The sequence below is a fragment of the Nuphar pumila genome, chromosome 2 (assembly GCF_984573655.1).
Source record: "Nuphar pumila chromosome 2, dmNupPumi1.hap1.1, whole genome shotgun sequence".
NCBI lineage: Eukaryota > Viridiplantae > Streptophyta > Magnoliopsida > Nymphaeales > Nymphaeaceae > Nuphar > Nuphar pumila.
Window position 1 is genome coordinate 3867326 of NC_143250.1, and position 15621 is coordinate 3882946.

Here is a 15621-nt window from a genome sequence, read left to right on the forward strand (position 1 = left end):
TGAGCATGACTATCATTAAATAGCTTATCAAAATAATATTTCCATCAATCCTTAATCTCCCCATCTTTGACTAAAACCCTTTGTGTTTCATCTTTGATACATCTAACCATACCTAAATCCCTCGATTTCCTATCTCTCATCTTTGCAAGCCTATAAATATCCTTCTCGCCTTCTTTGGTATCCAACTTGTCATAAACCTCCTTATATACCTTAGCCCTCGCGTTTCGAACTACTTTTTTTGCTTCCTTCTTTGCTATCGTATACTTCTCCAAATTCTCATTATCACGACTCTTAGATTTCTATAACACTCTCTTTTAACCTTAATAGCTAATTTGACATCCTCGTTCCACCATGATGTATCCTTACCTAGTGGTGCACCGCCTTTAGACTCACCCAATACCTCCTTAGCTACTTTTCTCATGCCACCCGCTATCTTATTCCACATTGATTCTGAATCCTCCTCGAGACACCAATCAACTTCCTCAACTACCTGCTCTACAAACATTCTTTGTTTAGCTCCTTTCAGTGCCCACCACTTAATTCTAGGATCTATCCTATGTCTATCCCTTTTGCGGCATTGTCTAATTCTAAGATCTAAAATTAAGACTCTATGTTGTGTAGCTACACTTTCTCCCGGTATAACCTTACAATCGATGCAACAACCCCTATCTCTCTTTCTAAGTAGGAAAAAATCTATCTGACTTGTATTAACCCCACTTTTAAATGTTACTAGATGAGACTCTCTCTTCCTAAACCAAGTGTTTGCTAAGATCATATCATAGGACAAACAAAAATCTAAAATCCTTTCTCCACTTTCATTTCTTTCTCCTATACCATAGCCTCCATGGATACTCTCAAATCCATCCCTACTAATGCCTACATGTCCATTAAGGTCACCGCCGATGAAAAGCTTTTCTCCATAAGATATCCCTTGTACTACTCCATCTAAATCTATGATAAAAAAAATGCCTATAGCACCAACAGCAGTTAAACACTACCCCGTTGAGAACCCTGATCAGCCTACAGGAAAGTATTGGAATACAACAAACAAATTCAAAGGATGTTTTTTTATATAATGCAGAGTTCACCCGTAATGGTTCAGACATCCCGTTACAGGCTAAGAAAGTGCCACATTGACCTCGGACCTGTTTCCATGTCCGCAGTGTAAAACTCTATTAGCCTTGTCCACCGGGGATAGTTCCCCATTGGCTTCAACCTTGCGGCAAGAAACCCACACTCCGAGTATCGAGCTCGCAGACATTCTTCAACTTGAACACTTTAAGCTAACACATCTAGCTAAGTGGAGCTCTTGTGGGCAAATCAAGACGAGGATAACATACAACTTTAGGAAGAAAAATGTAGACCTTTGTATGTTATGCATGCCCCACGGTGCAAGCACTGCCGACCAAAACAGGTGAATTCCAAAGGCACAGAACATACATTGAACAGTTTGAATTCCTGCAACACCGACAAATATACAACCAATAGGTTTTTGGCTGCACCAATGGAGTGGTTAGGGTGAGTACTGCCGACAAATGCTTAAAATACTCTTAATATCATAATGTGATCACCATCGTCATGGACCTCTACAATCATCACGCATCAACCCCACTAACATAAAACTCGAATCATCACCATTGCATATAATCTCAACATGTCTCCAACTACAACCACCACCACCAACAATTGCATCATCCATATCATCTTCATTATCAAAAGCATTCTATATTATCATCATGCATCATCCCCGTACTATCATCAAAATTTTCCTTAATAATAGTATGCTACTTCACACACACACACACACACATACACACACATGAAATTTCTAAATAAAAGAAAACTGTAATTAACTGAAAGAAGACACTGTCAAGTTCGAATTAGGATGATAAAATGGCCACATAAGCTTCATATGAAGTTCAAGGGATTAAATAAATTTAAATTAAACAAATAATTGTTCCAAAGTTCCAACAATCTCGTCCTATAGATAAAAACAAACAAAAGCCCCAGCCACGGGCCCGGGCGCAGGCCCCCACAACGTGGTCACCTGCTCCCCTTTTAACCTCTTACACAACAAACAAAACGGAAAACTGTGCCCTACACCCAAACGTAACCACCACTCACATGGCAGCAGACTGGAACCGAAGATGCAACACGTTGCTCCCAAGTTGGACCTCCACAATCATCAGTTACCTCCTCATCTTCCACCACCTTCCTTGCCAGAAACACCACAAATGTAACGCCAGTTGTTCGCCGCGCCATCCAGGTCCTGCATTGCTCATCTTTTCCCAATTTGAAGCTAACCATGCAAATCTCTCAGGTTCAAGTGGCATGAAATTGACTACAAACACCCACCATAAATTCTACTCTCAACCTTCTTTCATTCTATGAAAACATAGAAACCAAGAGCAGGTGTGACAGTGAAAAGACTCACAGAAAGTACATAAAAGCCAGAAAGGAGTACATAAGAGTAAAACAATGTTACAAGGCAAAGCTGTGATAGGAGAGACAGATATGCTACAGCCCATGCAGCAGCATGCAGTCCAGCTTTCTGCGAAGGCACTCGATTTCTTCGACGTGACTGATTCCACAGAGATAGCTCGCTATATCAAGGTAATACTGCTACTAACCATCCTACTAGTGTTTTCCTTACTGAGAGATACTACAGATCTAAATTCCTATAAAAGAGAACTAAAAAGAGAGCAAATGTCCCAGGAGTTTGGTGGGAAGTATGGCATGGGGTGGCAATGAGTGGTCGGAATGGATTTCAGATCGTTTGTCACCCACTGCTATGGCTGCTTCATCTACTTGTGCATCGGTAGCCTTGCCATCCGCCTCTTCAAAGGAGCCGCTGGGCAACAGACAGGCGGCAGTCAATTAGCCTCCATGGACAGAGTGCAATCATGAAAAGCCTTCTTATTCGGAAGTGGAAGCAGCAACATTAGCAGCAATGTATAAAAAACAGCAAAAGGAAAAATGTTGCAATGAAATACATTGATGGCTTTGCCATCAGGTATCAGATGTTTGCTCATGAGTCTATACGCTTTGCTTCAACAATGAGACTGTAATGGGCAAAATTCTGGAAAAAAGCAGTCTCTCATTGCATGCTTGCACCATCTGTTTTCTTTAATCAAGGAATGATCTAAACTACATGTTTGCAAATAGAATTCATGTGTCTTAAGACAATAGAAATGGTCTGAACCAAGGTTGTAAGTACCGTATCGTAAGCCGTATCTATCAGGCCCGAAGTAAGACATTTATCGTATCGTAAAAAATCATAAATTTCAATAAAAAATCCTTTAAAAATCTGAAAAAACAAAAAAAATCATAGAATACAAGAACATTATATATTTATATAATAAGATTAACTAAACATAGATATGTCATTAAACATTTAACAGCACGCATTTTGTTGTGCAGCTACTGCTGGGACATGCATCATTGCTTGTGTTGCTCATGCATTTCAGCTGGTGCTTCATCTGTAGCCAATGGGCATCGTGGCATTCCTCTAACTATTGCAATATGCTCTTGCATGTGGTGCAAGTCCCTTGAAGCAATATTTGACAACCTACATTTTCAAGTCACGTCCTCTATAAATGTCATGAATCTCATAGTATAGACACACTGACAGATCAGCATGTTGGGGACGTCGAGCCATTAATAAATTTAGTCACCACAAATACAATCATTTAAGATATAATAATGATACATTCAAAAGTCAAAAGATTTTCATAACTCATTACAAAAGTTGGAAGTTACATTTTTTTAATTCCAGAATGTCATGCTAAGGGGAAAGGCATGCAAGCTAGAGTTCATAAACATGTCTATGTATAAAAGTCATCTTCAGTATCAAACTTCAACTCAATGATTTCTCTAGTTTATTGCAACTGTTTAGTGGCTTTAGATGATGATGGGTCATCTTCATAATCAGGGACCACCTTTAGCAATTTCTCTCCTACAAATGTTGTATGTACTCATGTCTTTTTTTTATTATCTTTCATAAGACTAGTAAGAAACTTAACATGAATATAAGAAGGAATGTGATATAGAGTTGTTATGCCCCACAACATGGCATTTAAATCTATACAATCCTTCATGATTACAAAACCACAAAAGTTACACTTCACTATCTCTTTCAAACACATCTCCAAGACAACTGGTGTACAATATTTCAATGTAGGATCTTTTGAGATACATCCTCCAAGAACTCCCACTCCATCGACCTCTTAGAGCACATATTACTAAATCTAATCACTATACAGATGAAAAAAGTGCTCGATAACACACTTAGCGACAAATTTTGAGTTCTAAAGGCACAAAAAATGGGATTAAGAGTAAAAAACTAAAAGTAAAGTAATATCTTCTAAAAACATCAAAAAAGAAAAGAATTTACCCTCCAACTTCAATTATAAACAAATGAAACAAAGAATAAAGATTTTAAACAACTTCTTTGAGTGAAAATTGGGTGAAAATGCACTTTTACAAGAGAAAACCACAAAGGTTTCTTCCTTGTACAAGAAACGGACCACAAAACGTTCTCAAGTCTCCTATGGGTGTGTGGGTTTCTCTCTATTGGCCTCTAAACAAATGAAGAAATCGACCCTAGGAAGGTCTTTAAAACTCAATAAAAATTGGCCCTTTTAAAGTATGCATGAAGTGTATCGTATGATAGGGTAAGATACAAGGGTGTAGTGTATCGTACGATACACCCGATACGGATTTGATACACTCGTATTACGATACGAGTGTGTATCGTATCGTTAGAGTAAATAGTAACAATATGTATCGTACGATCTGGTATGATAGTTACAACATTAGTCTGAACCACAAGTTCCCTAAAATATGCCTAGGGAAACTACCAAAGTGTAATCTTAAATCATTATAAAATGTTGGAGAAAGCTGAGAGATGGTAGCATTAGTAGATGCTATCCATTCCAGGGAATACCTATCTCCTAAAAATACGAGTGAGTTGCAAGACAATGACCACTCGTGCACCACCAGTCTCCTGGGGATGGAAGCACGCGTTACATACATGAAATTGTGAGCGCAAAAGAATCCACAAATCTTTTTCTTTTGGCTAAGCCAATGGGGAACCCCCAGCACTGACAGCACATTGGCAGTCCTCTTGTTGGAATCTACAAATCTTACCACCCAGCAATACATGGAAACACGTGACTTGACATGCATCATTTTTTCAGGCACATACATATTAATATCTAAAACACAGACTTCAAGTGCCAATAATTCAATATTTATGCCCATAGACTTTTAAACATGTATGTATACGCATAGCATGCAAAAGAATCATAGAACTGATTCTAGCATAGCAATTTTTCAAGAGAATAGAATTGTCTCATATGTAAACAAGAGAGAATAAGTATCTCATTCAGACGTTCAAATATTTTGACTTAAAACAGAACCATAATAGCACAGGAATTACTTCAACAGAGATTACCAATGCCTACATGGGACATTTACAGCTAACCAGTTTACAAGCTGAGCAAAGCAATAACAGAAAATCAACAAAGGATTTCAAAAGCTAAGAGCAGAATGACAGTGATATGCTGAAAATAGAGCATAATTTATTTCAACAAATTGCTTAAAATTATTAGCAATACATGACTTTGCTAGTGATGCAGAATAAAAAAAGAAATGGGGAAAAAGGACGCTATGAAAAAAATACAAACACACAGAGTCTATGATATGGATGAGATTTTACATTCAAGCATAAATTCATCACTTAAAAATGTAAAAAAACATTCAAACAAAACATTAACCAGTGATATACAATACTTTTTTCTCCCAGCAGAAATACATGCAATAATATGAATGCCTTCGACAATCGTTTTTCTGATTTTAGCCACAATACAAAATGTCAGAAATGGAAAAAATAGAAGCTTCTGTTTAAACTTGATCGTAGTCAATTTATAGATAATTGTAACAAAGAGAAGCTTACCAAAAAGACATTGTTCATAGAGTAAGAACAAATGGTGGTGCATCCAATCTGGGGCCAGCCACCGTCCTGTAAACATATACTTTCTCAGCCTGCATCTCATCACCCTCACCTTCCTTAATCACCTCCACATTCAGCCTAGGCATCTCTCTTGCCAGTATCTTACAAGCACTCATTGTCACCTTGCATGCAGACATCCATAATGACCGCATTTGTTCATAGCGCTCCAGTCCTGCCAGCAAGGAAGCATTGCCGAATGGACAATCCCTGATCTCTAGTTTACGCAGCTTTGGGCATCCTTGCAACACATACTGCATTCCCTGGTCACTGCTGCCCGCAAATGCAACTGAGAGTGTCTCCAAGTTCTTAGCATACATGCCAATGTACTCAAATGTACGGTCTGTGAGAAGCCCTGATACAGCAAGCCTCTGTATCTTGTTGCAATGCTTGACTACAGCACCAAAGCCTTCATCCATGGGTTCGTTTGTCAGATAGTCTGGCTCACAGGGGTTCATGATACAGAGGCGGAAGTGGGTAAAGTTGGGACAGTTTTGGGCAACCGTCTCAACAGCAGCATTCGTCATCCGTCTGCAAAAGTAAAGTACATAGTGCAGGTTTGGGCAACCGTGAGAAACAGCAACAAACCCAGCCTCAGTCACACCACCCAGATCTGGTTCATAGGGAGCAGCAGGAAAAACACGAAGTTCTTCCAAGCCTGGGCATGCAGATGCCACAGCTTCCAACCCTTTATCCTCAACAGTGTCCAAGACCTGAATGATTATCAAATGAAGAAAAAGTCAGATCCGAACAAGAGAATTCAAAATTACAGAAAGGTGCAACAGAAGGAATTTACATTCCAGCCAGATGACCCAAATAAGCAATAATCATTGAATTACAGCATAAGTTGACAAATCGACAATACTATGAATGAAACAAAAAACTCTAGTGGTGGCTGCTAATATCTGTTACAAGCATGTTTTAAAGAATAGCAAACAGGAATATTTAATGGGGGTTCAACTCATCAGCCCAGTACTGAAAACAAACCAAGCTAAACTTTCCAAGTAGCAAAGGTCATTGGGCGACGCAAGAAAAATATCAATATATTATTTTAAACCAAGTTATAAGCCTAATTCAGGTGCCTAGTAGGCAGAAAATTATGAAATCAGAGATAGCCTTGCAAGAATGTAAAAGCAGCTTAAAGAAGGCTTAATGTTGCATACCCATAGGCGCCGAAGCTGAGGGCAGCCTGCAAGCAGCTGAGCCAACTCTGTACTTTGAAGGACAGCATAACTCAAATTCAAAAATGTAAGGTTTGTGCAAGTCAGGGAAAGTGCAGGAATATATAATGATGTCACTTCCCATAAGCCAGACAAAGTATGTAATTTTTTACATTTGTTGAATGTGGTTTTGAGCTCAGCAATTTGCCGCAGAGTGAACTCTTGTAAAAATGATCCTGTCCCAAGCTCTGTCAAATGTGGAACTTTTACAAGAAGCCTCTGCAACTGCTCCGGCGTCACACATTTGTTTACTTTCAGGACCTTCAGAGATTTGCACCTAGATACGAGCCTTTCTAGAGCATCAAAGTTCACTTCACTATTGAGACTTGCAAAGTTGAGGACCTCGAGCAATGTAAAGTTTTCGGGGAAGCAACTTAGCCAGTTCCCACCAATATCAAGTATGTCATTTTCTTGTATGTCCAGCTCTGTTAAGTTCCTGAAAGTGTAACAAGATGCTCAGACATGAGAATGAAATAACCCAATCAGCAAAAAGAAAATTCAGATGAAGATGAAGCACAAAATAGAACATCTTGCAGATATTGCTAACAGCATGTACCATACATGAACGCAATTTTGACAACCAAGAACCATTTAACATTAAATTGCCTACTGTAGTGTATCAGATAGGCGGGCATGAAGCTTGCTAGTGAAAGGACTACCAACTAGAAGTTAAGAATGCCAAACAAAGATGCAAGTAAGGCTCTGTTTGCATTGGGATGGAAAAACTGTTTCCATGTGTAGCCAAAATATGGTGCTTCCAAAATGTGGTTTTGAGGTGAAGTTGCCAAAAACATTCTCTCATGAATGATGTGGAAATGTGATGTTGAGGTTGCCAACTCCATCCCCAACACTGTGTTTTGGCAACCTTGGAAACAACATAGGGTGTTGGAGAAACCGCAATGTACTGCTCCCATACAGCAGAGTGTGTTAGGCAAACCACAATACAACTCCAACTAAAGACTCCCAAATAGAGCCTAAATGCTCGACAAGAAAATTTTGCCTAATAACATCCAAACATGATCCATACCAATAAATATTTTCCTTGATTAATGTAAGCAAACTCCAAGAGTATTTAAGAAGTTTCCTAAAGGTTGCATGAAGAGTATGATGATGTTTTCCCTTTTATTACCTTATCCAAACCTCCATCAGAAAACATTGAGAGTTTTTGTCATCATGGGAAGAACCAAGGTTATATGATAACCAAAAAGGGCAGCAGTAACTGAGAACCAAACTTACTAGGAGAACAAAACCTTAAACTTACAAAAAGAACAAATCAAACAACCTCAGCACAAAATATACAGCCACAATCAACAAAGGCAAATTTAAGTATGCCAAGCACAGCTATTATGATCCACTCCGCATTTCTGTAATAAAAATTCTAGCAGTATTCCTATTGAACAGAAATTCACCAATAAAACATACAAAAAATCTGATTAATTTGGCAAGAAAGACCGCAAGATTTACCAGTTAATCAGCTAGCTAATATACTATAGAGAGGTACAAAGTTCTTCCCATAAACCAGATAGAGTTTAAATGCAGATCCTTTTAGTGAAACATCGGTAGCTGCATTGTGAGGCATTCACAACATCCATGGCCTGTGACACAGCATCTTTTGAGTGAGGCCCAGGCAGACATACCATCTCACAACGGTGTGTGGGCACTTTAGTAGAAATCATTCAATGAGACCAAAGGTAGAACAACAGCAGTAGTAGTAATATGCAGCCAATGACCCTCAGCCATATAGGCCAATGCAACATTGTTGATTGACCCAAGAATGCTAAGCATTAGGTCAAGTGCCCGATTGGAGCAAAGAACCATGGCAGAAAAATCATCAAAGTTACACCAAATGTTGTTTGCCATAATGGAAAACTCCACCGCAAGAACACAACTAAGGCCATTCATTCCACAGCCATGTACAACATCATCTAGGGCTCATTCATGAACAAGGCTTTGTGGAGCAGGATCATACGCACTTTTATCATCCAAGAACCTTGAAGAAAGTTTGTAATCTCTTGGACCTGACTGACACAGACATCTATGCAGGCCCTATACATGCATGACCAGAGAGAGAGAGAGATGACCTCCGAGGCATATTCTGGGAGAATTCTGGGTCCTCCAGCAGGATCTAATGAAAGAATTAGTGGCCCGCAGGGTCGATGGTTACTACTGATAGAGGTTCTTATTGTCATGTCGGCATGAAGCGCTTCTTCATCACTTCTTTGGCTCTCAAAAGAGGTGTCTTGATGATAATATGATTCAGATATTCCTGTTGCTGGTTTAATCCTTATACCCTTAGCTATTGTCACTGCAGTGCACACCACATACAAAGCTTCCACTCAAAAAGGAGTAAAAACAAAACACTTTTTTCTCTCTGAGGGTGTCATCCTTCTGAACAAGAGGACCCTACAAGGTTTCCATCTCAAGCCACTTATTCCCTACACATCTTAATAGGTAAATTTGGGCACTCTGAATTTTGGCTGTTACCGAAAATCAAAATAGTAGAGAAGCTGCATTTCAGTGGAAAAGCAAGATACATGAAGATCTTGTCCGATTAAATGGCGTACGGGCACCAACCAAACAATGAATAATAGCCGCAGTTGGAGAAGCAGCATGCCTGCCCCACTCATGCATGTACATGTCTCATACAGTTGATGTTAGTGAATCTCACATGGAGGACCAGAACAAAAGTGCAGAAGGGTCCAAGAATATTACAGAAGAAAAGGTTGAAGCTAGAAGCAGAGAAAAGGGTGAAGAAAGAAGCACTATTAAAAGTTTCCAGAGCATGACCATAAGTAGTATTTCTACTATTTTCAACAGGATGTAATACCAAGTGCATACACGAAGCATAACTGTCAAAATGATGAAACATGGAAAATTGGTGCAGAAACACCTCATAAAAAGATGGTATGCAAAGAGTGTATACCCTTGAGAAAACACCTTAAGAAGCATACTGAAGCAACTGTAAGCGAGCAAAATAACCCATGAAATGTAAAACAAGATGCAGGAGGTTGACTGTGAGAAGAAAGTGTGATGTCTTAACAATCACTTCCACAAAAGAGATGCCTGAATGATCATTGAGCATAACTGAAAGTCCTGAGGTATTTCAGCTGTAGCACCAATGAAAAGAAGAAGCATCTTCCGGGACACTAAGAAATCCTGCTTTAGACAAATTAAGGACATCATCTTAATTTACTCACAAAAAAAACCCTTAAGATTAGTGGCAATATCTTCAATTTGCATCTTTAATCCATGTCCAATAATAGAACTACGAAAGGTTATATCAACCACGACCATAATATCCACCACTTCGGAAACCTCGGAAGTAACATGAACAGATGCCAGACTGACAAAAATGCCCTTAATCTGAAAAAGAAACGGGCCCAACGAAGCAGGGCAATGACCTCAAGGATGTGAAAGAGATTTCAGATGATTGATCTATCAGTTCAATATTCCAAAACCATACTGTCGGCACAAAGTGCAACCGTCCTAACAAGCATGCAGAAACCAGGTATAAAATCTCTCACAGGAAATAGGATATCACATAAACCAAAGAAATAGATACAATTTGAGATCCCAAATTTGAGAGTGAAGCAATTGCAATATTCAGAAACCAGCAGTGCTATTCAACAAGCTGAAAGAAAAACTTCCAAATCTTTAAACTGATGTGAGACAGAATGTTTAGGCTAATACATGGATATATGCAAATTTTACACAGACACGCTTGCAATAAAAGAATACAAAAGTAGGTCATAACTAAACAACAAGAATACATAACAGAAGGGCACCTTTCACCAACATAGTCAGCCATACCCACTAAACTAAACCATCAAATTCAAGATCGAAACTGAAAAGAGATCACAGATAAAAATTCATACATTTCTAACACCAAAATAAAAGGAATAAGGAAGAGCAATCAAACCAAACAAGCAAAGCATAAGGAAATGAAGTATTGTGAGAAGAAGAAACACCCGCAATGTGTTGCAATCGATGCGAGGCCGTCGGTGCTGAACCCATCGCAGCTAACAAGCGACAGCGCCCGGAAATTCAGGAACGAGCACGCCAGAAAATCAAGGCTCTCATCCGTAACAGTCATCCTCTTCAGCCTGAGCTCCTCCAGGAACGGATACGCCTTGGCCAGCACAACCAGCCAGGAGTGGATATCGGCACCCCAATTCGGCGGGACGAGGTTGAAGTCGGAGAACCGGGGCTTCCCCTTGAGCGTAATGCTCCGGATGTTCGGGAAGCGCCGGACGAGGATCTCCGGCGTGACCGAGTAGCAGTTGCCGATGAACACATGCGTCCTGCTCCACCTCTCCGCGGCGTACCAGTCCTTGCAGACGAGCGAAACCGCGCTCCGATCTTTGTGGGACCTCACGAAGACGAGGACGTGCTCGAGAACCTCGTCGGGGAAGGAAGAAACCCTAGCATCTTCCTCCCCGCCCGCAACGTCCTTCTTCCTCCTCGTCGACATTCTCGCGAAAAAAACACGACCTAGCAAACGCCCGCCATCGTCGAAAACAGCTAGGGTTCTGCAGATCAGAGCGAGATTCTCCAATGGTGGGTTAACCTCCAAACACTAGCCCTATAAGCGAGCCTTAGCTCAAGAGCTACTTTTTTTCCACATCAGAACCCCCTCTTCCCCAGTTCCAGAACTCTACCTCACATCCAAACACTCCTCCCAAGCCCTAAATCCAACAAAAGGGACACAAAACTTCGGAAGCCCTAAAAAATCCTAGAAAAGGTCGCGCTTTTAAGATCAGGGCGAGTCTTTCGAGTTCGAAAACAACACTAATCTATCAGAATACAAACCCTAACCCTAAAAAAAGGATTTAGGGAACCCTAGAAGGAATCCCACCCTGGATCAGAGGCGAAATGTAACACCTTGGATCTACATAACTAACATAAAGAGCGGGAATCACCAATAACAGAGAAAAAATTCCCCAAAAAAGGGGAAAGCAGAATCGAAACCCTAGAAAAGGATTACAGAGCGACCCACCATGAGAGAGCAAGAAAGATAAGGAGAGAAAGAGAGGATGAGAAAAGAAGAATTAAGAAGACGACCCTCCTTCCCGATCAATCCAAGTATAAATCTCGATCTGTGGAGAGAGAGAGCCCTAGATCGATTCTTCTGACGACTCAGATTTCACGAATCTCTCCCGAGTTGGGGAAATGGAAAACAAGAAATTCAAATTAAAAAAAAAAATCAGAGAGAGAGAGCGAACTCTGCAAATTTATCTGACACCTCACTTGCTGTAGACTGTATTGGGTTAGACGATGGTCAATTACCAGACAGCACATGATTCTATACGGAAATTACGCAAGTGCCACTTCTGACTCTTGTGGAGGAACTTGGGCCGGGTCCATTAAGAACTCCGACCCATACTCGATATATAATTTACTTTTTCCGAAAACGGACCGAACGTAGTCACATATCTCGTTATTGGGCTTTCCTTGGCATACGAAAATCTCGTGATAAATTTTAAAAAAAAATGCTTTTTTAAAGCAAACATTAGTTTATTTACATTTTAAAAATCTACACAAGAAAAAATATAAAAATATAAAAAATACATTAGAAATATATAATATTTAATAACATCGCAATAAAAACATGACATTTTGAAAATGAGCTATATTGATTTTGAAAATCTCACGATAAAATAGAAAGATTTTCAAAAAAGTTACTGATATTTCTGATTATGAGACCATAATAAGATATTATGGTGTGGTTTAGCCTTCTCACAAACGGTCTGGTTCAATGAACCAGCCCATCTCAATTGGTCCGGTTCATGAACCAGCCCATTAATGGGCCTGAACCGACGGGCCGCATGCCGGGCAGTGCTGGTTCAGGCCCACCTCTGCCCCCTCCCCGGTCGACTACCATCCCTTGTGGCTGTTTTTTTATCAACAGAGAAAGCTGGGGTTAGGCAGACCCTTACCAGTTATACAACCATATTGGAATTCGAACTTGCAACGTTCCAACACAAGGTGGCGTGCACTAACTGTTCCTGCAAGAGACGCGGAGCCCCCATTGGTTGTGAGTGGTTGGTTTCACGAGGAAAAAACGACGATTTAAAGTGAGTTTTTTTTAGGAAGCGATAAATTGGGCCGGTTTATCGCGATTTATTACTTTATAAACGTAGAGGCCCACCAAGTTACCCCCAATACAACTCTCTTTAAACTTTTAAAAGATAAATTTATGACCCGACACAACGTGGTTTGGCTACCTGAATGAAAAGATTATAATTTCTATATTTTTTAAGAGAATAATATTTTCTTTAGGTTTTATATTTAGTTAAAATGATGTTTTCATGCCGTTATTTAGTGTTCACTCTCTGAAAGTCTAAGAAATTACTGGAATTTATAGATTTCTTTTGAAGTTTTCAAAATTAGGGTTTAGGTTAAACCATAGTCACCTGTATTGTTAAATGTAATTTTTCGGCCAGGTTATTTTTCGGAGAGATTTTCAAAAGATGATAAATCTCGAGAATATATTGGGAGTTTGAAAATTTGAAAAAAAATATAAATAACAACAAAAATTAAGAAAATAATAAGTTTTGCATTATTTTTCTTTCAAAAATATAAAGAAACATGTTTTAAAATATAAAAAAACAAAAAATAAGAAATACAAACTTAAAATATGCAAAAAAAAAAGTTTTCCCAAAAATATCAGGATAATATCGCAATATTTTGTCTATGGCAATATTTTAAAAATATTGTGATTATTATCGGCTATTATCGACTTCCTTGAAATAGTTGATAATATCATGATATTTTTAATATATCAGTGATATCAAACAAAACTAATCACAAAAATAAATATTAAATTTTAATATAAGAATTATTAGATCTCGGCAATAAAAAAAATATATAATTCATTTTTTATAATAAAATATGAATAAAATTTATTTAATAATAAAAACACATTTTTTCATGATAAATAGCCGTTTAAAACATAAATATCGCATTTAATTCACGGTATTTACATTTTTTCATAAATCTCGCAAGATTTTGAAAATCTCGCAGGAAATTGCCGTTTTAAACTTTCAGGCAATTTCTGTCACTATGGGTATAACTACATCAAAAAATAAATCATGATAAACCATAGGCATTAGAGTTGGATAGGGCTGCAGGCCGGGTAACTAACCAATCAGGGTATATGGATCCACATAACAAATTCTCAGGTTCGAGTTCGGGTTTTGGTTTCGTTTGATCACAAATCTGAAATTCTAAATATGAATCCATATAATTTCAGAACTTTACTTTTACTAAAAATCGGGTTGGGTACCCTGCAAAAGTCATATCCCTAACCCAGCCTGCATATTTCTCAGGTCCGGTCAGCTCCCTAGCAAAAATCATATTCCAAACCCAGCCCACATATTTCTTGGGTTGGGTTAGGGTGGACCTGAATATTATACGGGTTGATACTTTTTATACCCATACGCAGAAATTCCGGTCAGATACTTCATCATTGACAGCCCTAGAGTTCCAAACTTAGCCACATATTTCTGGGGTTGGGTTAGGGCCGGCCCGAATATTATATGGGTCGATACTTTTTATATCCATACCCAGAAATTATGGTCGGATACTTCATCATTGACAGCCCTAGAGATCCAAACCCAGCCCACATATTTCTTAGGGTTGGGTTAGGGCAGACCTGAATTTTATATGGGTCGAAACTTTCTATACCCATAACCAAAAATTCCTGTTGGATACTTCATCATTCACAGCCCTAGAGTTGGATTGGGTCTGAGAAAGAAAATGCTTTTTTTCTGATGAGGAACCCCAGACCCTTATCAATTATACAACTATACTATAGGGATTGGAACTTGCAACCTCTCAACACAGGGTGACGTGAACTAACTGCTCCTACCACAGGAGCAGATCCCCCCATTGTTGCAATCAAGGTCCACCTTAAAAGTGATGGTAAACATCACTGCCAATCTAGAGTTCTATCTTTAAAGCAAACGGTTTGCATGATAGCTCATACAAACCTATATGGGTGCCGTGCTCATGTAATGATTTCTCTATTTTGCTCTGGTCGATATGACTGCAATAATTAATTCACTCCATCGTGTACGGAGTCATAATTCATCGATTCGGTTCTTACAGAGCCGATCTACGTATCGGGTGAGTCGTCAATGAACCGGTGACCCGGATAACTGCCAGCAGCTAGGCTCGTACTGGAGCAGCGAACCAAGGAAGGAGTTGGATCAATGTGATCGAAAGTCCAAATATGGCCAGGCTTGTCTGTTTGAAATGGATCTGCATATTGTCAGAAAACAGTACGAGTACCCGGATCTGGGTTCAATCAGGAATTGGGACCATTGTAATGATATGTGGGACCACGTTTTCGTCAATGATTTTCTACGTAGGAAGACGGGTCAATTCTGG

General features: G+C 39.2%; 1 protein-coding gene across 2 annotated transcripts; it reads right to left on the minus strand.

Annotated features, from left to right (window-relative positions):
- Positions 1 to 1883: 1883 nt before the first annotated feature.
- On the minus strand, positions 1884 to 12475 carry LOC149844515 (protein TRANSPORT INHIBITOR RESPONSE 1-like). Of its 2 annotated transcripts, none has more exons than XM_089994643.1 (4): positions 11199 to 12475; positions 7174 to 7666; positions 5957 to 6723; positions 1884 to 2851 (listed from the first exon to the last, which is right to left on the minus strand). In XM_089994643.1, the coding sequence occupies exons 1-3, from the start codon at positions 11699 to 11701 to the stop codon at positions 5971 to 5973; spliced, it is 1749 nt and encodes a 582-aa protein (XP_089850769.1). In that variant the 5' UTR covers positions 11702 to 12475; the 3' UTR covers positions 1884 to 2851; positions 5957 to 5970. The 2 variants fall into 2 exon arrangements, with proteins under 2 accessions (XP_089850769.1, XP_089850773.1); XM_089994647.1 differs by lacking the exon at positions 1884 to 2851 and adding an exon at positions 2861 to 3568 and having other exon boundaries at positions 11199 to 12463.
- Between the last annotated feature and the right edge of the window lie 3146 nt (positions 12476 to 15621).

Bases quoted from the DNA above. Each gene is read 5' to 3' on its own strand.
- LOC149844515 (XM_089994643.1), bottom strand. From the start codon at position 11,701: ATGTCGACGAGGAGGAAGAAGGACGTTGCGGGCGGGGAGGAAGATGCT. The intron at 7,667-11,198 runs GTGTTTCTTCTT...TTACACTTTCAG, and splicing joins TCGATTGCAACACATTGCGG to GAACTTAACAGAGCTGGACA. The intron at 6,724-7,173 runs GTATGCAACATT...ATAATCATTCAG, and splicing joins CTCAGCTTCGGCGCCTATGG to GTCTTGGACACTGTTGAGGA.